This window comes from Ursus americanus, chromosome 20, assembly GCF_024610735.1.
Source record: "Ursus americanus isolate L20-20 chromosome 20, mUrsAme1.1.p, whole genome shotgun sequence".
NCBI classification, from domain to species: domain Eukaryota; kingdom Metazoa; phylum Chordata; class Mammalia; order Carnivora; family Ursidae; genus Ursus; species Ursus americanus.
This window is the reverse complement of record NC_142146.1, coordinates 52,221,295-52,247,418: the sequence shown is the minus strand read 5'-3', so window position 1 is coordinate 52,247,418 and position 26,124 is coordinate 52,221,295. Positions and strand designations below refer to the sequence as shown.

At 38.6% G+C, this 26,124-nt stretch overlaps 1 protein-coding gene across 1 annotated transcript in view; it reads left to right on the top strand.

The window, feature by feature from the left end:
- The window catches only part of RARRES1 (retinoic acid receptor responder 1), a 48,818-nt gene extending 29,110 nt beyond the window's left edge, over positions 1–19,708 (top strand). Inside the window, exons 5-6 of the mRNA XM_045811757.2 lie at positions 18,278–18,340; positions 18,893–19,708. Of these exons, the coding sequence (XP_045667713.2) occupies positions 18,278–18,340; positions 18,893–19,042 (213 nt within the window). The 3' untranslated portion in view covers positions 19,043–19,708. The remainder of the gene's footprint in view (positions 1–18,277; positions 18,341–18,892) is intronic.
- The last annotated feature ends 6,416 nt before the right edge of the window (positions 19,709–26,124 follow it).

Here is a 26,124-nt window from a genome sequence, read left to right as displayed (position 1 = left end):
CTTCTACTGGTTTTGGGTTTTGTTTGTTCTTTTTCTTGCTCCTTTAGATGTAAGGTTAGGTTGTTTATTTGAGATTTTTATAGCTCCTTGAGGTGGGCCTGGATAGCAATAAAATTCCTCTTTGAACAGCTTTTGCTGCATCCCAAAGATACTGGACTGTTGTGTTTTCATTGTCATTTGTCTCCATGTATTTTTTTTTAATTTCCCCTTTGGTTTCCTGGTTGACCCATTCATTGTTTAGGAGCGTGTTCTTTAACCTCCATGTACTTGTGCTCTTTCCAGAGTTTTCTTATGGTTGATATCTAGTTTCGTAGCATTGTGGTCAAAAAAGATGCATGTTATGGCCTTGATCTTTTTGAATTTGTTGAGACTTGTTTTGTGGCCAAATATGTGAGCTGTTCTGGAGAATGTTCCATATGTACTTGAAAAGAATGTGTATTCTGTTTTTGATGAAATACTCTGAATGTATGTATTAGATCCATCTGGTTCAATGAATCATTCAAAGCCACTGTTTCCTTGTTGGTTGTCTGTTTGGATTACCTATCCCTTTATGTAAGTTAGGTGTTAAAGTCCCCTACTATTATTGTATTACTGTCGATTACTTCCTTTATGTTTGTTATTAGCTGGTTTATGTATTTTGGGGCTCCCATGTTTGGTGCATAAACATTTACAGTTTTAATAATGTTCTGTGGATTGTTCCCTTAATGCTTACATATTGTCCTTCTTTGTCTCTGTTAGTCTTTGATCTCAGATCCATCTTGTCTAATGTAAGTATTGCTATCCTGCTTTCTTTTCCTCTCCATTTGTATGATAAATACTTTTCTATATCTTCACTTTCAGTCTACATGTGTCAAGGACTGAAACTTGTCCTTTGAAAGGCAGCATAAAGATCGGTCTTGCTTTTTTATTCATCCCATCACCCATGTCTTTTGATTATTTACTCCGTTTACATTCATAGTATTATTGATTATTGAGGTCTGTACTTATTGTTTTGTTACTTGCTCTATGGTTTTTGTATTTCATCTCTGTTCCTTTTTTTTCTCTTGCTCTCTTCTCTCATTGCTCTTTGGTGATATACTTGGATTCCTTTCTCCTTATTTTTTGGGGTATCTATTACTGATTTTTGATTTGTGGTTACTGTTAGGTTTATATATAATATCTTATGCATATAGCAGGCTATATTAAGTTGATGGCCACTTAAGTTTGAACCCATTCTTTACTCTTCTACCCCCAACCCCATGTTTTAGGTGTCACATTTCACATCCTTTTATTTTTTGTGAATCCTTGACTGATTTTTATAGATATACTTAATTTTAGCACTTTTGTGCCTCCTACCTTTCTTACTCCTACTTACGGTCTTTGCTTTCCACACAAAGTGTCCCCTTTAACATTTCCTATAGGGTTGGTTTAATGCTGATAGATTTCGTTTACTTTTGTTTGTCTGGGAAGCTCTTTATCTCTCCTTCATTTCTGAATGAAAGCCTTATTGGATAGAGTATATATTTTTTAAAGATTTATTTATTTGAGAGAGAGCACACAGTGGGGAGAGGCAGAGGGAGAGGGAATCCCAAGCAGACTCCGAGCTGAGCATGCAACCTAAGGTGGGGCTTGATCTCACTACCCTGAGATCATGACCTGAGCTGAAACCAAGAATCAGACACTCAACGAACTGTGCCATGCAGCTGCCTGTGGATAGAGTACTTCTGGTTGCAGGTTTCTTTCCTTCAGCACTTGGAATATATCATGTCACTGTGTTCTGACCTGCAGAGTTTGTGCTGAAAACTCAGTTGATACCCTTATGGAGTCTCCCTTGTATGTAACTATTTTCTTTTTAATCACTGTTTTTAAAATTCTCTTATTTACTACTTATTGCCATTTTAAGTACTATGTGTCTTGGCATGGACCTCCTTGGGTTTTTATTCTTGGAGGTTCTGTGCCTCCTAGATCTGAATTTCTTTTTCCTTCCACAGATTTAGGGAAGTTTTCAGCTATTATTTCTTGAAATAAATTTTCTGCCCCCTTTTCTCTCTCTTCTTCTTCTTCTAGGATCCCTATAAAGCAAATGTTATTATGCTTGATGGTGTCACTGAGTTCCCTAAGTCTATTTTCATTTATTTTATTTTTTTTCCTCTCTCCTCTTAGGCTTGATTGCTTTCCATTACTCTGTCCTCTGGGGCTGATTCTTTCTACTCCCTCTCGTCTACTATTTATTCTATCTAGCATATTCTTAATATCAGTTATTGAGTTCTTCCTCTCTGATTGGTTATTTTTTATGTTTCCTGTCTTTTTGTTGAGGGTCTTACTGAGGTCCTCCACTCTTTTCTCAAGTCCAGTGAGTATCTTTATGACCATTACTTTAAATTCTCTATGAGGCATATTACTTATCTCCATTTCATTTAGCTCTCTTGCTGTGATTTCTTCCTTGTGAGGGTCCCCCCATACCTGGGGTCCCCCGTGCCCTGTGGGGATCTGTGGAGATCTGCTCCTCTCTCCGTGTCCACTGCACACCTCCTCATGGACAGTCCAGTGAGTCTGTCTGACTCCCCACCTCATCTCCGCCTTTTCTCCCCTCTTCAGTGTAGCCTGTTCTCCACATTTAGCTGTGGAAAGTCTCTTCTGCCAGTATTTGTGTCATTTTCTGGGTTATTTACACTAGTATGGGTGTTATCTAGTTGTATCTGTGGGATGAGATGAGCTAAGGATCCTTCTAGTTTGCCATCTTTTCCAGAAGTCCCAAGATTTTTCTTATTTCTTAAGGTAGGCCTATAAATTTCTCTCTTCGAACTGCTATTGCTGCGTCCCAAAGATTTTGGACTATTGTGTTTTCATTTTCAATTGTCTCCATATATTTTTATTTCCTTTTGATTTCTTTATTGACTCTGGTTTTTTTAGGGGCATATTGTTTAGCCTCCCTATGTTTGTGGGTTCTTTCCAGCATTTTTTTCTTATAATTGATTTCTAATTCATACCATCGTGGTTAGAAAAGATAATTAGCATGATTTCAATCTTCTTAATTTATTGACATTTGTTTTGTGGCCTAACATGTTCTGACCTGGAGAATGTTCCATGCTCACTTGAAAAGAATGTGTTTTCTGCTCTTTTTGGATGGAATGTTCTGTACATATCTGTTAGATCCATCTGGTCTAATGTGTTGCTCGAAGCCACTGTTTCCTTGTTGATTTTCTGTCTTTATGAACTATTATTTGATGTGGTTGAGCTGTTAAAAGTCCTCTACTATTATTTTATCGCTATCCATTTCTCCCTTTATGTCTGTTAATATTTGCTTTGTGTTATTTAGGTGCTCCTGTGTTGGATGCAGAGATATTTACAATTTTTATCTACTCTTATGGGATCAATCTCTTTATCATTATATAGTGCCCTTCTTTGTCTCTTACTACAGTCTTTGTCTTAGTCTTTTTTTGTCTGATATAGGTATTGCTGTTATTTTATTTTTTTGCTTCCATTTGAATTGGAAATGTTTTTCCATCCCTTCACATTCAGTCTCTATGTGTCTTTAGGTCTGAAGTGAGTCTTTTTTAGGATATAGATGGGTCTTTTTTTTTTTAATCCATTCAGTCAACCGGTATCTTTTGAGTGGAACATTTAGTCCACTTACATTTAAGGTAATTATTATTATTTTTTTAATTAATGATTTTTTATTATATTATGTTAGTCACCATACAGTACATCCCCGGTTTCCGATGTAAAGTTCGATGATTCATTAGTTGCGTATAACACCCAGTGCACCATGCAATACGTGCCCTCCTTACTACCCACCACCAGTCTATCCCACTGCCCCACCCCCCTCCCCCATTTAAGGTAATTATTAAGTATGTACTTATTGCCATTTGTTATTTGTTGTCTGGTTGTGTTTGTACTTCTTCTCCCTTTATTCTGTGCTCGTTCGCTTACTTTCTGGTTTGATGGCTTTCTTTAGTGTTGACTTGGATTCCTTTCTGTTTATTTGTTGTGCATCCACGAGAGGTTTTGATTTGTGGTTACTATTGGTTCACATATAATATCCTCTGTGTTTCTCAGTCAGTATTAAATTCATGGTCATTTAAGTTCAAACACAGGACTAATTTTTTTCTCCCCTCTTCACATTTTATGTACTTAAGGTCATATTTTATATATTTTTGTGTATCCCTCAACTAACTTTTGCAGATATAATGGATTTTACTATGTTTGTGTTTTAACCTCCATACTGGCTTTTCAAGTAATTAATCTAATACCTTTACTGTGTATATTTTTACCTGTAAATTTTTTTCCTTTCATAATTTTCAAAAGTCATGGCCTTTTCTTTCTCTTTATCATTTTTTTTGTAAGGCTAGTGTAGTGGTCATGAACTCCTTTGACTTCTGTTTGGGAAATTCTCTCTGTCCTATTCTGAACAATATTGCTGGGTAGAGTATTCTTGGTAGCAGACTTTTTTCCTTTCAGCGCTTTGAATATATCATGCCACTGCCTTCTGGCCCACAAAGTTTGTGCTGAAAAATCAGCAGAGAACCTTTATGGGGTTTCTCTTGAATGTAACTGTTTTCTTTTCTCTTGCTGTTTTTAAAATTCTCTCTTTATCATTCCTGTTTGCTATTGCAGTGATGTGTCTTGGTGGGGACCGCCTTAGATTCATCTTATGAAGTGTGCTCCCTGCTTCCTCTACCTCGATGTAGTTCCTTCCCTAGACTAGGGAATTTTCAGCTATTATTTCTTCAAATAAGCTGTTTTGCCCTTTTCATCCTGTCTTCTCCTTCCGGGATCCCTGTAATGCATAGTATGCTCAATGATATCACTTAGTTCCCTTAACCTAGTCTCATTTTTCACTATTCTTTTTGTTGTTTTGCTTGTTTGCTTTCCATTATCCTGTCTTCCAGAATGCTGATCCATTCAGCTGCATGCTCTAATCTGCTGTTGATTCCCACTAGTCTATTTTTTTGTCATTGAATTCTTCATCTCTTAATGGTTCTTTTTTTATTTTTTTTTTATATTCTTTGTTGAAGTTTTCAGAGTTCATCCAGTCTTTTCTCAAGAACAGTGATTATCTTTATGACTATTACTTTAAATTCTTTTTCAGGCTTATTACTTATCTCTGTTTTATTTAGTTTTTTTTCCCTTGGTTGTGTTGTTCTTTCTCTTGGGGTGTATTTTTCTGTCCCCTCATTGTCTCTCTGTGCTTATTTCTGTGTAGAAGGGAGGTGAGCTACATCTCCTAGTTTTGAAAGTAGTGGTCGTGGGTAGAAGTTGGTTGGTGCCCTGTGGTGCAATCCCTCTTGGTCGCCAGAATCAGGCACTCCAGGAGTGTTCCCTGTGAGGGCTATGTGTCGTGGCTGAGCCCCATTTGCCTTCAGTCCAGCCAGCTACACTGTCCCGCCTTGACTGCTATGGACAGTTTGGTTCCTGTACTGTTGAGAGGCTTCTCTGAGGCCGCCACAGGCATACTGATGAATGGGGCCAGCAGTCAGACTAGGTGTCTGCAGTCTGCTTCTCTGTCACACCTGCGGCATACCCCTCATGGCAAGATTTGATCCCTGGGAAGGCAACAAAAAGGACTGGCTGCAGGAACTGTGGGCTTGCAGGTGTGGGGGGTTATCTCACCACCCTTCCAAGGCAGGAGTCACTTCGGAGTGGTACCAGCCCCCGCTCAGGGTTGCTTGCAGGGTGTGTTTGGGCAGGCCCTGCTTTGGAGGGACACCTGCACCAGCAGGTGTGTTGGACGGGAAAGGGCCTGTAGCGCTAGCAAGATTGATGGAGAGTGTTATCACTGGCTCCACAAGTGTCCAACTGTCCAGGCTGGGGGAGAGGAAGAGAAATGGCGCCCATCAGCACTTTTGTTTCTGGAGAAATCTCCTGAAGATCCCTATTCCTCCAAGACATGTTCTTGGATTAGTAAATGAATGTTTTTCACGTATGCCCCAAGGACTTTTTAAACTGTGGATTCTATGTTGTCTCAGGCCAACTATTATTGTATTTCTACCCTTATGTCTTAATATGTGTCAGATTCTCCCTTGGTGTGTTTATACTTGTTTAATGTATTTAAGTGTTCCTATCTTGGTTGCATAGGTATTTATAATTGTTATCTCCTCTCATAGGATAGATCCCTTTATCGTTTTGTTGTGCCCATTTTTGTCTCTTGCTATACAGCCTTTGTTTTAAAGTCTATTTTGTCTGATAAAAAGAATTGCTACCCTGGCTTTTTTGTTACTTCCATTTGCATGGTGTATCTTTTTTGGATCCCTTCTCTTTCAGTCTCTATGCGTCTTTAGGTCTGAATTGAGTCTCTTGTAGGCAACATATAGATGGGTCTTTTTTTTTTTTATCCATTTATTCATCCTGTGTCTTTTGATTGAGCAATTAGACCATTTACATTTAAAGCTATTATTGATTGGTATGTACTTACTGCAATTTTCTTAATTGCTTACTGGTTGTTTTATATTTGTTCTCTGTTCCTTTTTCTTTTTCTCCCTTTGTGATGACTTCCTTTACTGTTATACTTGGATTCCTTTTTATTTTTTTGTTATCTACTATGGGTTTTTCATATATGGTTACCATGTAGTTCATATATAATATTCTAAATATACAGCAGTCTATATTTAGCTAATGGTCACTTAAGTTCACACACATTCTAAAAGTACTATATGTTTATTCCCCCCAAAATTTTAATTTACATCTTACTTTATGAGTCCCTTAACTAATTTTTTTGATGTAATTGATCTTACTGTTTCTCTTTTAACCTTCATACTAGTGTTATATGTGATTGGTCTACTAACTTTATTGTAAGTTTGCTTTTGAGCATGAAATATTTCCTTTCATATTTTTCTTCTACTCATGACATTTTCTCTTTTTTTCTTCTTTTCTTTTTTACTTATGACCTTTTCTTTTCCACTTAAGGAAGTCCCTTTAGAATTTCTTGTAAGGCCAGTGTAGTGGCGGAAAACTCCTTTAACTTTTGTTTGGAAGACTGTTTATTTCTCCTTTGATTCTGATTGATGACCTTGCCAGATAGAGTAGTCTTGGTTGTAGGTATTTTCTCCAGGACTTTGAATATATCATCCCACTCCCTTCTGGCCTGCAAATTTTCTGCTGAAGCCTTATGGGATTTCCTTTGGACATAACTCGTTCCTTTTCTCCTGCTGCTTTTAAGATTCTCTCTCTTTAATCTTTGGTATTTTAATTGTCTTGGTGTACCTCCTTGGCTTCACCCTGTTTGGGTCTTTCTGTCCTTCCTGGAGCTACATGTCCATTTCCTTCCCCAGATTAGTGAAGTTTTCACCTGCTATTTCTTTAAATAAGTTTTCTGCCCCATTCTCTCTCTTCTTTTTTTTGAATCCCTATAAAGCTAATGTTAGTATACTTGATGTTGTCCCAGAGGTCCCTTAACCTATCCTGATTTTTTCATTCTTTTTTTTCTTTTTGCTGTTTGGCTTAGTAGCTTTCCATTTCTGTGTCTTCCAGATCACCAATCCATTCTTCTGCATCTGCTAATGTAATGTTGATTCTCTCTAGTGTATTTTTAATTTCAATTATTGTTTTCTTCAACTATGATTGGTTCTATTTTTATATTTTCTATTTGTTGAAGATCTCACGAAGTTCATTCACTCTTCAGTCTGGCAAGCATCTTTATGATCATTACGTTGAACTCTATCAGAGAGAATGCTTGTCTCCATTTCATTTAGTCCTTTTTCTGATGTTTTATCTTGTTCTTTCATTTGGAGTATATTCCTCTGTCTTCCCATTTAGCTTGACTTTTGTGTGTCTGTTTCTGTGAATTAGAACAGCTACTTCTCCTAAACTTGAAGGGATAGTCTTGTATATGGTCATCCCCTGTGTAGACTGTGTACCTGGTGACTTTGGCTGGCCAGCTGGAACTGTGGCTGGCATGGGCTAGGGGTCATGAGGCACTTTGTGCTGAGGCTGTCCTGGTGATGGCTGAAGCTGAAGCGGGCATGGGTTAGGGTGGTCCCAGGGTTCTTTGCAGAGAGGGCACCCTGGCAGGACAGCTAAAACTAAAGTGGGTGCAAGCTGGGGGTCCCTGAGTACTCCTCACAGAGGGTACCCTGGCAGGTCACCTGAAGCTGAAGTGGGGACAAATGGGGGGGGCAGTGGCTTTCTGCATAGAAGGCATCCTGGCAGGACAGCTATAGCTGAAGTGGTTACAAGGCAGGGGTGGTCCCAGGGTGCTCAGCATAGGGCACCCAGGCAGGGCAGCTGAAGTTGAGGCAGGTGTGGGCCAAGGTGCCCCAGGGTGCTACATGCAAGGGAGTGCTCTGGCTGGATGGCTAGAGCCAAGATGGGGCACATGCCAGGGTGTCCTGTGGTGTTCCACACAAGGGCTGCCCTGATAAGTTATCTGGAGCTGAAGCAGGAGCAGCCCTGGCATGTTCCAGGGTGTTTTGCTCCTCTGACACCTTGGTGATACGGCTGGAGCTGTAGTGGGTGCTGTCCTGGGGCATTCTGGTGTGTGCTATACTGGAGCCACCCTGGTGGGATGGCTGGAGCTCAGGCTGTTGAGGGGAGTCTTTTTGGGGAGACAGCTGGGGGTGATGTGGCCAGGAGCCCTGGGCTCAGTAAGGCAGTCAGCTGGCCAGGGTTCCTGCACCCTGCTCTGATTCACACCATCAAGGCTGAAGGGGGGGGGGGGTTGTAAACGTTGGTGTGTGCCAGCCCCTCTGACCCTGGAGAGCATTCCCGCAGCTCCTCTAGGGCTCTTTCCTTCATACGCTAGTTGTTTTCTTAATCCATGGCTTTTTTCCTGTCTACTGGGCAGCTGGGATTGGAATGGCGCAGCCAACTAGGGTGCTGGACTGTACTCCCATCTGCACTGTCATGGTGGAGGGGGAGCATAAATACCTCTCACCAACCTCTCCAACCCCAGAGAATGTTCCATGGGTTCCCTCCTGTTTGGAAGACACTCAAGAGCTAGTTTCTTTAAATTCTAGTTGCCCTTTTAAACCATGGCTTTTTTTTCTGTGGTATCATCCCTCCTCACTGCACTTTGCAGCCTGGACTGGGGTTCCCAAGGCTACTATGTCTCCATCTTTCCTGGCATTCTTTATGTGACCCCTTTATCCTTTGTTGTTCAGAAGCCGTTCAGTCAGCTGAGTTCTTTAAGAGGAATCGTTCTATATGTAGGTGTGGCCTCAGTGTGTCCGCGGAGGTGAGTCCAGGGTCTCCCCGCGTTGCCATATTGGACCCTCACGCCATGTCAAGTAAGCATTATTAATGCCAGTAAGTTTGATGTGTTGTTCAAAAACCACTTGTAAAACAGATGAAAAATCGGTTTTTTTTAATTAGTTATCAAAATCAACACATTTCTTTCCCTTTATAGAATGCTTTTAATAGAAACTATCATCTAATTGATTACTGTTATATTTCAAGTCAAGATGCCACATAGAAGTTTCTCTACCTCTTTCTGGCTCTCTTTTACCTACCAAGATGATTATATTCACAAGAGACTTTAAGTGAAAGTTTAGGGGAGACTCGGTTTACACTGTAGAAAATGATGTCAAGATAATTTAGAACTAATTGTAATGAATCTGAGAAAAAAACAGTAAGAATATAGCAATACAGACACAACAGAGGAAGGAAATGGATTTTTTTCAAACACTTTTATTTTATTGATTTATTTACTTGTTCAAGTACAGTTGACATACCATGTCGTATTAGTTTCAGGTAAACAGTATAGTGATTCAGCACGTCTGTACATTAGTGCTCATCACCGTAAGTAGAGTCACGACTTCACGATACATTATTTAATATTATTGACTCTATTGCCTGTGCTGTACTTTCCATGTCTGTGACTTATTTATTTTATAACTGGAAGGTTGTACCTCTTGATCCTTTTCACCTATTTCCTCATCCCCTCCACCTTCTCCCCGCTAGCAGTGAGCACGGTGTTCTCTGTTCTTATGAGTCTGTTTTGTTGTGTTTTTTACATTCCATATATAAGTGAAATCATATGGTATAGGTCCTTCTCTGCCTGACTTACAATAGTACTCTTCTAGACTCATCCATGTTGTTACAAATGGCCATTGCATTCTTTTTTTATGGCTGGGTAAAACCTCCTGTTATATATATACCACATTTTCGTTATACCACATCTTCATTATCCATTTATCTATAGATGGATACTTAGGTTGTATCCATAGCTTTGCTATTGTAAATAATGCTGTAATGAATATAGGGGTACATTTATCTTTTCAAATTAATGTTTTCATATTCTTTAGATAAATACCTAATTGTGGAATTATTGGATCCTATGGTATTTCTATTTTTAATTTTTGAGGAACTTCCATACTATTTTCCACAGTGGTTTCACCGATTTACATTCCCCCCAATAGTGTGCAAGGATTCCCTTTTCTCTACGTATTCACCAACACGTTGTCATTTTGATACTAGCCATTCTGACAGGTGCTAGGTGAGAGCTCATTGTGGTTTTGATTTGCATTTCCCTGATGATTTGTGATATTGACCATCTTTTCATGTGTCCTTTGGCCATCTGTAGGTCTTATTTGCAAAACATCTATTCATGTCCTCTGCCCATTTTTTAAACTGGATTGTTGGAGGTTTCTTTGGTCTTGTTGTTCTTTTGGTTTTGAATTGAATGAGTACTTTATATATTTAAATATCAACCCCTTACTGGATAAATCATTTAGAAATATCATCTCCCATTCAGTAAGTTGCCTTTTCATATTGTTGATGGTTATGTTTTCTTTTAGTAGTTTTATGGTTTCATGTCTCACATTTTTGGCTCTTTAATCCATTTTGAGTTTATTTTTGTTTATGCTGTAAAAGAAAAAAAACCCCAGGTTTCATTCTTTTGCATGTAGCTGTTCAGTTTTCACAGCACCATTTTTTGAAGAGACTATCTTTTCCCCATTGTATATTCTTGCTATCTTTGTTGTAGATTGACTATATTTAAGTGTGGGTTTCTTTCTGGGTTCTTTATCATATTCCACTGATGTAGGTGTCTGTATTTGTGCTAGTTATCATACTGTTTTGATTACTATAGCTTTGTAGTATATCTTGAAATCTGGAATTGGGATACTTGCAACTTTGTTCTTTCTCAAGACTGCTTTGGCTATTTGGGGTCCTTTGTGGTTCCAAACAAAATTTAAGATTATTTGTTCTACTTCTGTGAAAAATACTGTTGGTATTTTCATAGGGATTGCACTGAATTTGTAGATTGTTTTGGGTAGTAGGGACATTTTAATGATACTCTTTCTTCCAATATTCATGAGGATGATATACCTTTCCATTTGTGTCATCTTCAACTTCTTTCATCAATGTCCTGTACATTTCAGAGTATACATCTTTAACCTCCTTGTTTATATCAATTCCTAGTTACTTCATTATTTTAGTGCAATTGTGAATGGAATTGTTTTCTTAATTTTACTTTCTGCTAATTATTAGTGTATAGAAATGCAACAGATTTCTGTATTTTAATTTTGTGTCCTGGAAATTTATGGAAGTCATTTATAAGTTCTAGTAGTTTTTTGGTGGAGTCTTTAGGGTTTATTATATAGAGTATCATGTTATCTGAAAATATCAAAAGTTTTACTTCCTGTTTACCAAGTTGGATGCCTTTTTTTTCTTCTCTGATTGGTGCAGCTAGGACTTCATGTGACTTTGTGTTGAATAAAAGTGGTGACACTGCATATCCTTGTCTTGTTCCTGATCTTATTGTTCCTGATCTTAAAGAAAAACCTTAGAGTTTTTCAATATTCAGTATAATGTTAGCTGTGGGTTTTTCATATGTGGCCTTTATTATGTTGAGATATGTTCCTGCTTAAGCCTGCTTTGTTGAGAGTTTTTATCATGACCGGATATTGAATTTGCTAAATATCTTCTCTGCATCTATTGAAATTATCATATGATTTTTATCCTTCCTCTTGTTAATGTGATGTATCACTTTGACTGATTTGCAAATATTGAATCACCCTTGCATCCCTGGAGTAAATCCCATTTGATTGTGATGAATAATCCTTTAAGATTACTGTTAAATTCAGTTGGCTAATATTTTGTTGAGTATTTTTACATCTATCTTCGTCAGGAATATTGGCCTATAGTTTTCTTTTCTTGTAGTGTCTTTGTCTGGTTTTGGCATCAGGATAATTCTGGACTAAGATGAATTTGCTAGTTTTCCTTCCCCTTCTATTTTTTGTAATAGGTTGAGAAGAACTGACATTAACTCTTCTTCAAATGTTCCGTAGAATTCATCTGTGAAGTCTTCTGGTCCTGGACTTTTGCTTGTGAGGAGATTTTTTTTTTTTTTTAACTGATAGAATTTTGTTACTAGTAATCAGTCTTTTCTGATTTCTCTTTCTGATTCAGTTTTAGAAGATTGTATTTTTCTAGGAATTTGTTCTTATTTCTCTTAGTCCAATTTGTTGGCATTTCATTTTTCTTAGTATTCTCTAATAAACCTTTGTATTTCTGTGGTATCACTTATTATTTCTCCTCTTTCATTTCTAGAGTCTGGCTAAAGGTTTATGAATTTTATCTTTTCAAAGAACCAGGTCTTGGCTTCATTTTTTCTGTCTAATCTTTATTTCCTTCTAATGACTTTGAGCTTTGTCTGCTGTATACACAGAATATTCCATCCAAAAACAGCAGAATACACATTTTTCAAGTATACATGAAACATTCTCCAGGACAGACCACATTTTAGGCCACAAGTCTCAACAAATTTAAGTCCATTTGGTCTAATATGTTGATCAAAACCTCTGTTTCCTTAATTGATTTTGTCTGATATATTCATTGATGTAAGTGGGCTGTTAAAGTTCCCTACTGTTCATGTTTCTCCCTTTATGTCTGCTAATTATTGCTTCATGTTTTTACGTGCTCCTATATTATCTATGCTCTTGTGAAATTGATTTATTATGTAACACCCTTCTTTGTCTCTTGCTACAGTCTTTGTTTTAAAGTCTATTTTGTCTAAGTATTGCTGCCCTGGCTTTTTTGTTACTTCCATTTGCAAGCGCTATCTTTTTCCATTCCTTCCATTTCAATCTGCTTGTGTCTTTAGGTGTGAAGCGAGTCTCTTGTAGGCAGCATACAGACGGGTCTTCATTTTTATCCATTTAGTCACTGTCTTTTTACTGGAGCCTTTAGAGCATTTATATTTAAAGTAATTATTGATAGGCATATACTTATTTTGTTAATTTTTCTGGTTATTTTTACAGTTCTCTGGGTTTCTTCCTTCTCTTGCTTTCCTCCCTGTGGCTTAATGGCTTTCTTTAGTGTTATTCTTGAATTGCTTTCGCTTTATATTTTATCTGTTACAGGTTTTTGATTTGTGGTTGCCATGGTATTCATGTAAAACATCCTATGTGTATAGCAATCTATGTTAAGTTGATGGTCACTTAAGTAAGTTTGAACATATTCTAAAAGCACTAAGTTTTTACTCTTATTTTGCATATTTTTGAGTATCTCTTGACTAACTTTTGTAGATAAAATTCAATTTACTACTTTTGCATTTTAACTTCCATACTGGCTTTATTAGTGACTAATCTACTACCTTTACTAGTTGTCTGTTTTTACCAGTGAAATTTTCCTTTTATCATTTTCTTCTACTTACGGCCTTTTCTTTTTAAAGAATTCCCTTTAACATTTTTTGTAAGGCTGGCTAGTGGTAATAAAATCCTTTAATTTTTGTTTGGAAAACTCTTCCTCTCCTTCAGTTCTGAATGATGACCTTGTCAGGTATTCTTGGTTATAGGTTTTTTTTTCCTTTCAGCACTTTGATGCATCATACCATCTTCCAGTCTTTGAAGTTTCTGCTGAAATATTAGCTGACAGCCTAATGGGGTTTTCCTTGTGTTTAACTATTTGTTTTCTCTTGCTGCCTTAAAAATTCTCTTTATCATTACTTTAGGCATTGTAGTTATGTGTCTTGGTGTGGACATTCTTTGTTCACCTTGTTTGGGGCCTTCTGTGATTTCTAGACTTGGATATCTGTTTCCTCAGGTTAGAGAGGTTTTCGTAAGTTTTCTGCCCCCTTTTTCCTCTCTTCTTCTTCTGGGATCCCTATAATGACAATGTTATTACGCCTGATGAGGTCACAAAGGTCTCTTAACCTACTCTCTTTTTATTCTTTTTTTCTTTTTGCTGTTCAGCTTGGGTGCTTTCCATTACCCTGTCTCCCAGGTCGCTGATCTGTTCTGCTGCTATTTCCCTTTAGTGTATTTTTCATTTCAGGTATTGCATTCTTCCTCTCTGACTGGTTCTTTTTTATATTTTCTGTCCTTCTGTTGAAGTTCTGAGTTCATGCACTTTTTGTAGGTACAGTGAGTTTCTTTATGGCCGTTACTTTGATCTTTTTGTTTGGTGATTCTTATTCTTACATTTGGGATATATTCCTCTGTCTCCTCATTTTGTCTAAGTCTTCTGGTCTTGAAATTAGTGGCCTTGTGTAGAAGCAGTCCTGTGGTGTCCCCATAGGGGACAATCGCCCCACCCTAGTCTTCAGAACTGGGTGCTCCAAAGATGTCCCCTGTATGGGCTGCATGTACCCTCCTGTTTTTGATAAGCTGTGAATGCTGTGGGCATGCCACCGGTTGGGGCTCGCTCTCAGTGCACCTGTTGCAGGCACACGGGGCAGGGTTTGCTCTCCATGGTGTTGAGGGTCCTGTCTACGGCAGCTGTGGGATCACTGGTGAGCAGGGCTGGCCCTCAATGTGGCTGGATGCAGTTAGCCATTGCAAAAGCTGTGGGTACCTCAAAGTAAAGTACAGGGCTTTTCTCCCTGCATAGCCAGCTAAGAGGCCCAGCCCCAAGAACTGTGGGCATGCTAGTTTGTAGGGTTATCTCTGTCTCCTCTCCCCAGGGCAGGAGTGGCTTAGGAGGGGCACCAGTCCTTACCAGTGCTGCCTGCTGGGTGTGGTAGGGCTGCAGGGGAACTCCGGGGTGGGCACAGGGTCCTAGAGCAAGGTAGATGGACAGTATTAGACATCGCATCTGTCTAATACATAGCTCCCATAAGCATCGGGTTATCTAGGCTGGGGAGGGCAAGAAAAGAGCAGCAATCACCACTATTGTTCCTGGAGAAATCTGTAGATCCCTGTCCCTTTGTCATATGTCCTAAAATTAGTCAATAAAGCCCCTTCACATGTACCCCAGGTGCTTTGCAAAGTGCTCCTTCTGTGCTGTCTTGGGCCTTATTATTTAGTGCCCTGGCTCTTGAAGGGCTTCATTTCCTATACCGTCCATCTCTCCCAGAGCTAAGCCCCACTGATTTCATAGCTAAATATTATGGGGACTCTTCTTTCCAGGGTGGGTCCCCAGGGTCAGGGGTGTCTGGTGTGAGGTTTGATTCTCTCACTCTTCTGTGCTTGTGATATCCCTCCTGCTTGTTGTTAGTCATGTCAGGGGTTTGGTGTCCCACTGTGTCTCCACCTGTTTTGATGCGGCCTTCTCTCCACAACCAGCAGCGGAAGAGCTCTGCCAGTCTTCGGGTTGTCTTCAGAGTTAGTTGCAATCCATGCGGTTGTTGCTTCAGTGTGTCCACTGATGAGATGAGCTTGGGATCGTCCTATGGTGCCTTCTTCCCACTCCTTAGGATCTCTTACTGCCAGTACTTTCTTTTCATTTGCGGTTGTACACGACACATTACCAAACCAACAACCACCAGACCATAGTGTGGTCCAAATACAGCAGCTCTATTTCTGTCTTGTTCTAGCCAGTCTTTGATGCCTCTCATCTATCCATCAATATCATTCACCCAACCTACAAGTGGGAAAATTGGGATAAAAGTAATTGTAGAGTTAAGAAAACAAAAATGCACGGGCGCCTGGGTGGCACAGCGGTTAAGCGTCTGCCTTCGGCTCAGGGCGTGATCCTGGCGTTATGGGATTGAGCCCCACATCAGGCTCCTCTGCTATGAGCCTGCTTCTTCCTCTCCCACTCCCCCTGCTTGTGTTCCCTCTTTCGCTGGCTGTCTGTCAAATAAATAAGTAAAATCTTTAAAAAAAAAAAATGCAGAGGGAGAATGGTCACTTAGTAGAAACTTCAGCTTTTTTTTACCCTGTGAGGTTTGGGTTTTAGGTAAATAATAATTAATTGAATATGCAGCTGGCTTGCTGGGCTGTCCAAGGCAAATCTCTTCATCTCTTAGGGCCTATTAAATGAGGATTAACAAATTTATTGAAGATCTTGAAATTAACATAAATCTAAATCACTGAAGCAACTGGTAAATTTGGTTTCAAAGTTGATACACATTGAGTTTCCTTAAAAAAAAATATCCACATGGATTTCCAGATTCTGCTATTATGTAGCCACTAAAGATTCACATGATCTTTCAGCAAAAGTAGTAACCCAGCAACAAGCAAACCAAGAAACCATGTTTCAGAAGTCACTGAGATCAGATCTATATACTGTTCTAGGGGACTAGACACAGGATGGTGGGGCTGATAAAGCCAAGACAGTACAGGAGTAGGAAGGGACTGCAGGTGCTCTGTGGCCCAAGGTGGCTCAGGACCAGAGAGAGATTATTGTTTTTCCAAAAGCTTTTTGGGTGGGAACTACTTTCCTTACACTCAGGGTGAAAGTCCCCTTTGACGCAGTAGTGTAAGGAAGGGCAGGCTTACAAACTCAGAGCTCCAATGAACAAGGCCTGAGAGAAGAGTGGGGTAACAAGACTGAAATGCAGATATAAAGTAATTGTGCCATCTGATTGGCACGATTATCACTTTAGAACTGAGGACAGATGTCATTCCTAATGCCATGAGGACTGTACCAAGGGCAAGGGAGATATTTGCTGGCTAGGGAAGAAAAAACAAGAACAGAAACAGATGAGGACTTTCCTCACACCCTTAGCCTGAATTGAGAAAAGTAAAACTGAGCACTGTTTTGAGTCTTATAAGTCCAAACCAGACACAGCCAGCACCCCAAATTATCCTGCAGCAATCAGCCCGAGGCCTTACCCTACCTGGAGGCCCCCACTGGCCAAGGGTGCATTATAGAAGCCTTCTTACCGATCTTATTTATTCGACTAGGAAGTCTACTTTGGATAGTATATATTAATAATTTAAGCCTACTTACTCTCTACTGAAACCACACGGATTCTGGTGGGGATCACGAGTAATAAAAGGGAACAAACAAAACACTTCTAGTCTGTCTCTAGGATGATTAAAGTGCTGAATTACTGGAAAATGTAACAGTAAATCATTAATTTGGATTATAAGGATTTGGCATTTGTGATAATTTGAACAGAAGCCAAGGAGATTATTTCTGAATAACATTAAAAATAACTACTTCTTGGCAGAGCCTGGCTTGGTGAGGGCAGCACAAGCCGGGGACACTCTGCCAGGCCGGGGTGTGCGGTGTCCCTGCTGCAGTTTAACAAGCTCTGCTTTTTGGACTGGCGTAAGGGTGCTTCCTCCTGAAGGGGGAGCCATCTATGAAAACAAAAATGGAAAGGTTTAATAATGTTACGGAGGAAGGTCTTCATTAAATGGTACAGGGTTTACAAACATTCTAGTAACCCCAATTTTTGTATTAAAAAATATGTAACACTCTGTGTAGTTAGCAAATTGGTTTATCTAATGGAGTTGGAAACCCATTATTTTTTTCAGGCTTTTCTCTTTTTTGCCTAAAATCTAGAGACTGCTATGATTTCCTCCAGAAATGCTACTTTCAAAAACAGAAGGCATTGTCCTGAAAAAACACTATAGAAATACACAGTAAATAGTCTGCCTGCCTACCTATAAATATCCAGGGTTCTGGTTTTAGAAGCAGCACATAAAGAACGTGGGTGGGAGAGTCAGTGCATCTGGGTTCAAATTCCTGTTTTTCACTTATGAGCTGTAACCTCAAAACCAGGCTCATGATACATACTCTTGTAAGACAGAGAATTACATGACAACATGAATAAAGTATTTAGCAAAGAACCTGGTCCACGTGACATTTTAGAGATACCAGTTGCGCTGCCCCTTGTCCTGTCGTTTGGCATATCGGGGTAACCTAGCAGATGGAGGTGCATAGACAAGATCTAGATTCCACAGGCCGTCGAAAGAGTCTCCCTATTCCCGTAGAACTTAAAACCATACTTATTAGAGAGCAAAAGTGATAGATATTCAACTAGATTTTCATCTAACTCGGTGGCAGAGCAGTGCGACTCCATGACTTTCACATCTCAATGCAGGCTGCTTCTAGAAGAGCTAAGGGGCAAATTGAAGAGGCAGCAGGAGCTTCCAGGCGCTCATCCAAACAGGAATTTATAATGACAAACTCTGAGCTAATATAAATCTACCCTATTCATTACATTCTTTTTTTCTTTCTCTAGAAAACAAATGATGATGCAATTGATTTTGATTATACGGTTCTACTCCATGAATTCTCGACACAGGTAAAACAAAACTGTATGTACGTTACAAGGTAGAGGAGGGGCACTAAAGTATCATCCAAACTGAGAAGCCACCTGGAGACCAAACAGCGAAGCTGGCAGCTCCACGGTTTACATAGAGTTTGATTCGGGGTAACGTATGGCCACGGGGGGTCGGCAGGCAGGGATCGAGGCACCACGCAGCTCTTCTCTGCAAAGTCCAGACTGTTCATCCACAGATTTGACGGAACAAGGGGATGTGCAGAGGCCATTGTGGTGAAGTCAGGGGTTTGCTATTTTAACAGACCTCAGGCACCACCTGGATGGGGTTGGGGGATCTCTCCTAGTTACCAAAACTTTGGGGACGATCAAAACAACCCTTCCTGCATTCGGGGCAGGGCACACATTACCTCCGAGGGGCCTGGAAGGTGCTCCCGAGGGAGGTCACTGCACGGACGTGAACAAGGTGGAGGGCCGGGGCCGGAGTCAGTACGGCCGCACTTGTACAGCACAGAACTGCGCTCACCGGAGATTGCTGCAGATCATAATATTGTAGAACTCTTATTTATTTTCTAGGAAATCATTCCCTGTCGTATACACTTGGTCTGGTACCCTGGTAAACCAGTTAAAGTGAAGTACCACTGTCAGGAGCTACCAACGCCAGAAGAAGCCTCTGGAACTGAAGAAGGTTCTGCTGTGGTACCAACAGAGCTTAATAATTTCTGAAAAGAAAAAAGGACCTGCTTATACCAAATTTGAAACAAAGTGACATACTTAATAGTTTAAATAATTACTCGGATAAAATAGGGAAGGTATAAGGTAGCCTAATATTTGAGAAAGCCCGCAATTACAATGCTCAAAAATTAAAAGATGCTGGGGTTTCTGTTTTTCAGTTGGTTTGGTTTATTTAATTCTGGGAACATAGGCATACACTAAACCCTGCTCAGTGCTAAACAGTTCCCTCCATGCTCAAGGGTTCAGCCCTAAAATGTAAAAACCACTCAGTATATGCTGTAATTGGATCAATAAGTGTTTAGCAAAACAAAACAAAAATTGATGGTCTCACCTCTGTATTTCTCATTACATTGAACGTAGCACAGCAAACCATTTTCTGTTGCTAAATTCCTTCTACCTAGGATGTAAAAAATATAATATATCTCAATGAAAGTAAATTGTAGGGAAAATGTTATCAATTTAGAAGGAACTTTACTATTTTTTATCATTTCAAGCAAGTATTCTTTTTTGATATCTACTTTTAAATGTTTACATTTCTATATAAAATGTGTTCAATGTGTTTGTAGAGATTTGTATACATATGCAAAATTTGTGCTAAATTAACTCTTAATATTGCTTAATTCAAATTTTATGAATAAAAATATAGTGTTTCACAGATCAAGTGTCTGCAAACGGAATAGTGATGTAACTGAAATTCTATCAATTTTCATTTCTAACAACAATTTGCACCCAGTGTTGGCCTAAATTAATTTATAAAAGTAAACACAAAATATACCATAATCAAATTCAGTAGAGTACCTCCCCAAGGCAGGAAGAAATGATCCAGGAAACACGGCCATCATTCGCCTCTCAAAATTCATATCATTTGTAGGGGAGGAATTCAAATTTTATTCTGCCCATCAAGGTTCTTCCAGCTGGCCTAAGACTAATTGACATGAGACAGATTAACAGAAAAAAAACAGAGGCCCAATAATGCAATTGAGACCTAAAGAAATGACCAAGGTAGGCAGTTTTTATACTTTATAACAGAGTATAAATCTATAAGGAATTGGCAGGACAAAGAAAACTTAACTTTGGGAGCCTCAGTTAGTAGGGAATTCTAAACCGAATCTGGACTGAGGTAATAAGTTAATAACAAGTAACCAGGATGTCTGTGCAGCCTTTCTAGCTCTAAATTTCCTATCTCTGGTAACAGTATCTCTACCCTGTGGTACGGAAAGCGTACCTTTTCACATGGGAGATTTATTTCCTGCTTTCAGGAAGACAGAGGAGGATCTGAGTGTCCCTCTTGTGTAATCTCTTAAGTAACTTTTATTTAAAATAATATGCCAAAGGGGACATTTTGGGGTGGCCTGCCCTTGGCCTCTACAGCCCCCTCCACTGAAGCTTTCCTGGAAGTTTCACACATTACAAACCGAGGTGGTAGATTGTTCCTTCTTGTTGAATCTCTCAGTCTGACAATAGGTCAATTCAGTTAAACTCATTTCAGGACACAGGGCTGTAGGTGTCTTCTCAAAGTTAAGCCTGTGGTTCAAATAATCAGATAATAAGAGGCATTTCTGTGGAAATAAAAGAAAAAACAATGGTTAAGGACTGGATCAAATTATAAACCAGTTTCTGAGTACTGAGGGTAGCTGGTCGAGAGGATTTCTAGAGGCAGGCTTAGAGCAACTTAGATAGGGGTGGTGGTGGCGATCTGACAGATTTTCTTTGTACTTCGAGTATTTCTGGTGATTGTTTTGAGTGGCCCATAGAACGACAGGCATGAAGATTGTCTATAAATGAGCTGTTGTGGTGATTTCTCTGAAGTTTACACCACGTTGTTCATTCATATCCAATTTGCAGGGCTTCAGGGAAAAGGTCACGTTTAGTTCTCAATGATTCCAAGTCAAAAGGATGGCAAAAATATCGAAGATGTTCACTTGGTGAGCCAGGCATTGGAGGAAAAGAAATCAGGATCTAGTCCAGTTTATAACTGCGTTAGAATCTAATATCCACACAAGTGTGTTAGTGAAACAAAATTTTTCTCTCTATAATCACCCTTATTTTTACCAAAGATAGCCAGATTAAGGCTAATTTGTTTACAAAATAAATCTAGTTTCAATAAACTTGGCCTGATTATTTACATAAGTACAGCAAAAATAGTGATTGATCATAAAGGCTCTTTTAAATCTGCTTTGCTTGAACTTTTTGTAAGGAATCTCCTGACTGAACTTTTAACAGCCTCTGAAGGCCAGAAGCCAACCCAAATACTTGCATGAGACTTCGCCTGTAATATCTATGGTTTTGGGTTAATTCCTCTCTTCTTGAGGTCCCCCAAATATCCTGAAGTTCTTGCACCCACAATGAAGTGACCATGTTTACTCACCCAGTAAGGCTTCTTGGAACCCTGTAAGCAAGGTATCAGGCTGTTTTTCCAAGGAGCTTTATTGGTTCCAATAAAGTCAACCTTAAAGCTGAGTGGGCATGTCTGAGTCTATGCATGTCTCCCTCAAATACAACATTCCAGTGAAAACCATGGTAATATAATCAGTGTTTCCAGTTGTGTCCTGTTACAAGGAGAACAAATTTTTACTGAACTTATGCAAATAGAAAATTGTTATGAAAATGTAAGAATACTCACTGAAAGTTTAGGAGCTCTGGAAAGATCAAGCTAGGGAAAAAAAGATAAAATATACCTTTGTGAACAAATCAAAATATTTATCAAATTGTTGTAAGTCATAGCATAAGAGAAAAACTTTCCCCTAAATCTGAAAACAAAATATTTTAAAAAATCATTAATGGTTCCAACAGAAAGGTCATAGAAATTATAATCATCCTCTTCAGTTCACTCAGTCCCATGTTATTCTTTTCTGCATTGAATCTAGTTTAGTTTCCACTAGTGCCCAGAAATTCTTACCCAGTTCAGTTTTATAATCAAGGTCATCAAAAGAAACCTGTACTCAGGAGTTCCTTCCAGGAGTCTCACTGAAGATGAAACACATATGCAGGGAAGCTTTTGTGAAAGCATCTGAATAGAAGTATATGTGTCTGTAAATGATAAAAGACTTAAAAATGGCCACGGTGAAACAGCTGATTAGAATGAATGATAAGGCAGTGGACAAGTAACTTTGGTTTTTCTGTGACACGTAACACATCGAGATAACACCATACTAGGACAATATCAGATTTCATACAATTTTTAAACACTTATTTTAATAACTACACAAATATAATTTAAGAGGGTTTAGTATCACTTATTGACAATGCTTCCCATGTAATTGAACATAATAAGCCTAATTAGTGTAATATACCTCTGTTTGTATAAGGAGAACAAAACATTTGAAATGTTCCATCGGGCCTCTGGAATATTTCACTTAGAGTGTGATTAAAAGATTTCATTTTAGACTTTGACAAGTTTCTCAAAAAATATCAAAAGGTTTGAACAGTTGATTAAATAGGCTCACAGATCATTCCGAAACAATACTTTCCTATTTAACCAAAGTGACAAAAGATTTCAAAAGCAAGTACAGAAGGTTATATAGTTGTGAGCAAGAAGGCTCAGGCTTTTTTGGTAAAGACCCAACAGACAAAACATAGAATCTTTGTGTTTCCAGGCAGATTACATGAAAGGTAAAGAAAAACTTTAACAAACTCTTATAAAAAGCAAATCAATAACCTAAGAAAATCTTTTCCTTTTAACAGAGAGAAAAAAATTCTAATTTTGTACCAGTGTACTTTTGATAAAACTCATTCTTAAATAAATTTAATCTTAGACAGTAATCACTACAAATAAAATTCCTTTCCAAAGGCCCCTTTGCTAGGAACCTTCTACAACTGTTTTACATTCAGATTTTGTCCTAAGTTTTCCCTCTTCAAATAATTAGGCTCACTTTAGAACAAAATTGTTTTCTTTTCCCTCAACAAAAATGTATTTTTTATATCTCATACTTTTTCTTACCAAAAACATCTTACCTTCCTTGCATACACAGTTGTTTCTCTTATTTCTAGTACATTTAATACCATATATTAGAATTCCTCACCCTTAGAAAATTTAATTTCTAGGGAAAACTAAGTAGGAAGCAATTATGAATTGCCTGGTACATCAGCAATTTTTACATTGGAGCATTTATTAATGCATTTTATAATTTCTAGGAACATGAGTTTCTTCATAGTATAATCTTTTAATAAAGCACAAAACATGTTTACTAACAGACCCAAACTGATTTTTAGTTTCTCTGTAATAAGGAAACCAAAAGTAGATAAACTTATGTTTAGTAATTAATGTTTATTTTGTCTTATTTGGAAATGACCTAGACATTCAATGAATTCAACATAATTTAGCACTTAAACGTAGCAAAACTTCAAAGCTTCAAGGTTACCAAAAAGATCTAGAGGAAACTATTTAAAAAGTTCACCTAAAGGGGCGCCTGGGTGGCGCAGTCGTTAAGCGTCTGCCTTTGGCTCAGGGCGTGATCCCGGCGTTCTGGGATCGAGCCCACATCAGGCTCCTCCACTAGGAGCCTGCTTCTTCCTCTCCCACTCCCCCTGCTTGTGTTCCCTCTCTCGCTGGCTGTTTCTGTCAAATTAATAAATCTTAAAAAAAAAATTCACCTAAAATTTTTTTCTTACTTACATCTATTCAATTTACTTGTTTTTAACAAGTATGCTTAAGTTACCCATAAAAACTTCAAGAGATGGCAAAGTCAGTCATCCTCCCAAGCAATGGTGATTATTTTTTTAAACATTTGGTAACAGAGATATCAACTTATCTGACTCTAAGTAAACCCAAACAGAATAAAATTTTTAATTTTAATGCTGGTAATGTTAAAAACATGTCTATTTTAAACCAACAACCTTAAATTAGCTTCAATACAGAATATTTTTTCAGATCATGTGAACTTGAAAAACATTTGGGTTAGTTTCTAAGAGTTTTAGAATGCCCAATCCTTACAAGCGCTTGCCTTCAAACCAAATAAATAGAGCTCTTTTACAAACTAATTTTAGCAAGATAGATAGACACACAAACATACAGATACAAACAAAAATCTTATAGCTTTTATTTTTACTAATATATGTGGTGAGAACATTATAGGCCTGATTTCCAAAACTCTTTTTTGTTTTTCTGATGAGAAACTTCTTTAAGTTTGTATTTCAAAGAATGGCTCACAGGTCCCAGAGAAGATGGGGGTAGAAAAGACATAGAGAAAGAATCCAAGTTTTCTCCAAGGTGCAGTTTTTGGAACATACTGGCTTCTTATCAGAGGTGCTAGTCGGTATAACAGCCCTTTTAGCAGTCTGCATTTCAAAAAAGCCTCTTTTCCCTTTTTAAAATTCCATCTCAGGGGAAATAAAACCAAAAATAAACTATTGGGACTCTTATCAAAATAAAAAGCTTCTACACAGCAAAGGAAACAATCAACAAAACATAAAAGACAACCTACTGAATGGGAGAAGACATTTGCAAATGACATACCTGGTAAAGGATTAGTATCCAAATACATAAAGAACTGCTACAACTCAACACCCAAAAGCCAAATAATCCAGTTAAAAATGGGCAGAAGACATGAACAGACATCTCTCCAAAAAAGACATCCAGATGGGCAACGGACACATGAAAATATGCTCAACATCACTCATCATCATGCACCCCTGTGTTCATTGCAGCAGTATTTACAACAGCCAAATGATGGAAGCAGCCCAAGTGTCCATCCATAGAAGAATGGATAAAGAAGATGTGATATACATATACAATGGAATATTATTTAGCCACAAAAAAATGAAATCTAACATTTGCAACAACATGGATGGAGCTAGAGTGTATTATGCTACGTGAAATCAGTCAGAGAAAGACAAATACCATATGATTTCACTCATATATGGAAACAAAACAAAGGAAAAAAAAAAGACCAAAAAAAAAATCAAAAAACAAAAAGTATAGTAAAAAAACAGGTGGTTACCAGAGGGGAGGCAGGTGGGAAGATGGGTGAAATATGTGAAGGGAATTAAGAGTACACTTATGGGGCACCTGGGTGGCTCAGTCCAACTAAATGACTGACTCTTGATTTCAGCTCAGGTCATAACTTCAGGGTTGTGAGATCTAGCCATTTGTCAGGCTCCACACTCAGTGGGGAGTCTGCCCCCCCCCTCTCTCTCTCCCCCTCCCCTTCTCCCTCTCCCTCTGCCCCTCCCCCAACTTGTGCTCTCTCGCTAAAATAAATATTCTTAAAAAGAGAGTCCACTTATCATAACGACCACTGAGTAATGTATAGAATTGTTGAATCACTATATTGTATACCTGAAACTAAGATAACACTGCATATTAACTATACTGGAATCAAAATTTAAAACTTAAAAAAAAAAAAGGTGAGCTTGAAAGGTTTCTAGAATTGCATCTCTGGTTTTGTAGCAATTTGTAAGACAAAGTTGTTTCCGATTCCCCCCAAAGAAATGATTATAGCCTGAATATAGATCGACCTGCCTTTTTATTATTTTTTAAAAAGATTTTTATTTGTCAGAGAGCGAGAGAGCACAAGCAGGGAGAGTGGCAGGCAGACGGAAAAGCAGGCTCCTTGCTCAGCAAGGAGCCTGGTGAGGGACTTGATCCCAGGACCCTGAGATCACGACCTGAGCTGAAGGCAGATGCTTAACCAACTGAGCCACCCAGAACTCCCGGACCAGCCTTTTTAATTACACTTTTTTTTTTTTTTTTAAGATTTATTTATTTTAGAGAGAGAGCACATGAGAAGGGGGAGGTGGAGAGGGAGAGAGAAGCAGACTCCATGCTGAGGGTAGAGCCTCGCGATGCAGGGCTTGACATGGGGCTTGATCCCACAAAGCTAAGATGATGACCTGAGCCAAAACCAAGAGCAGACACCCAACTGTGCCACCCAGGCACTCCAAAAACTTATTTTTTTGTATCAGGGAGATTTTCAACTAAAAAAGGAATCAAAAGATTATGCCTTTGTAAAATCTGTATCAATTCAAGCATTTTAACAAAAATCTTTTTTTTTCTGAGTACACAATTTAACCTTGGCTTCCATTAGTGCCTGAATATTGGCCTTCCTGATTCATTTGGAAGAGGGTAGGAGAAA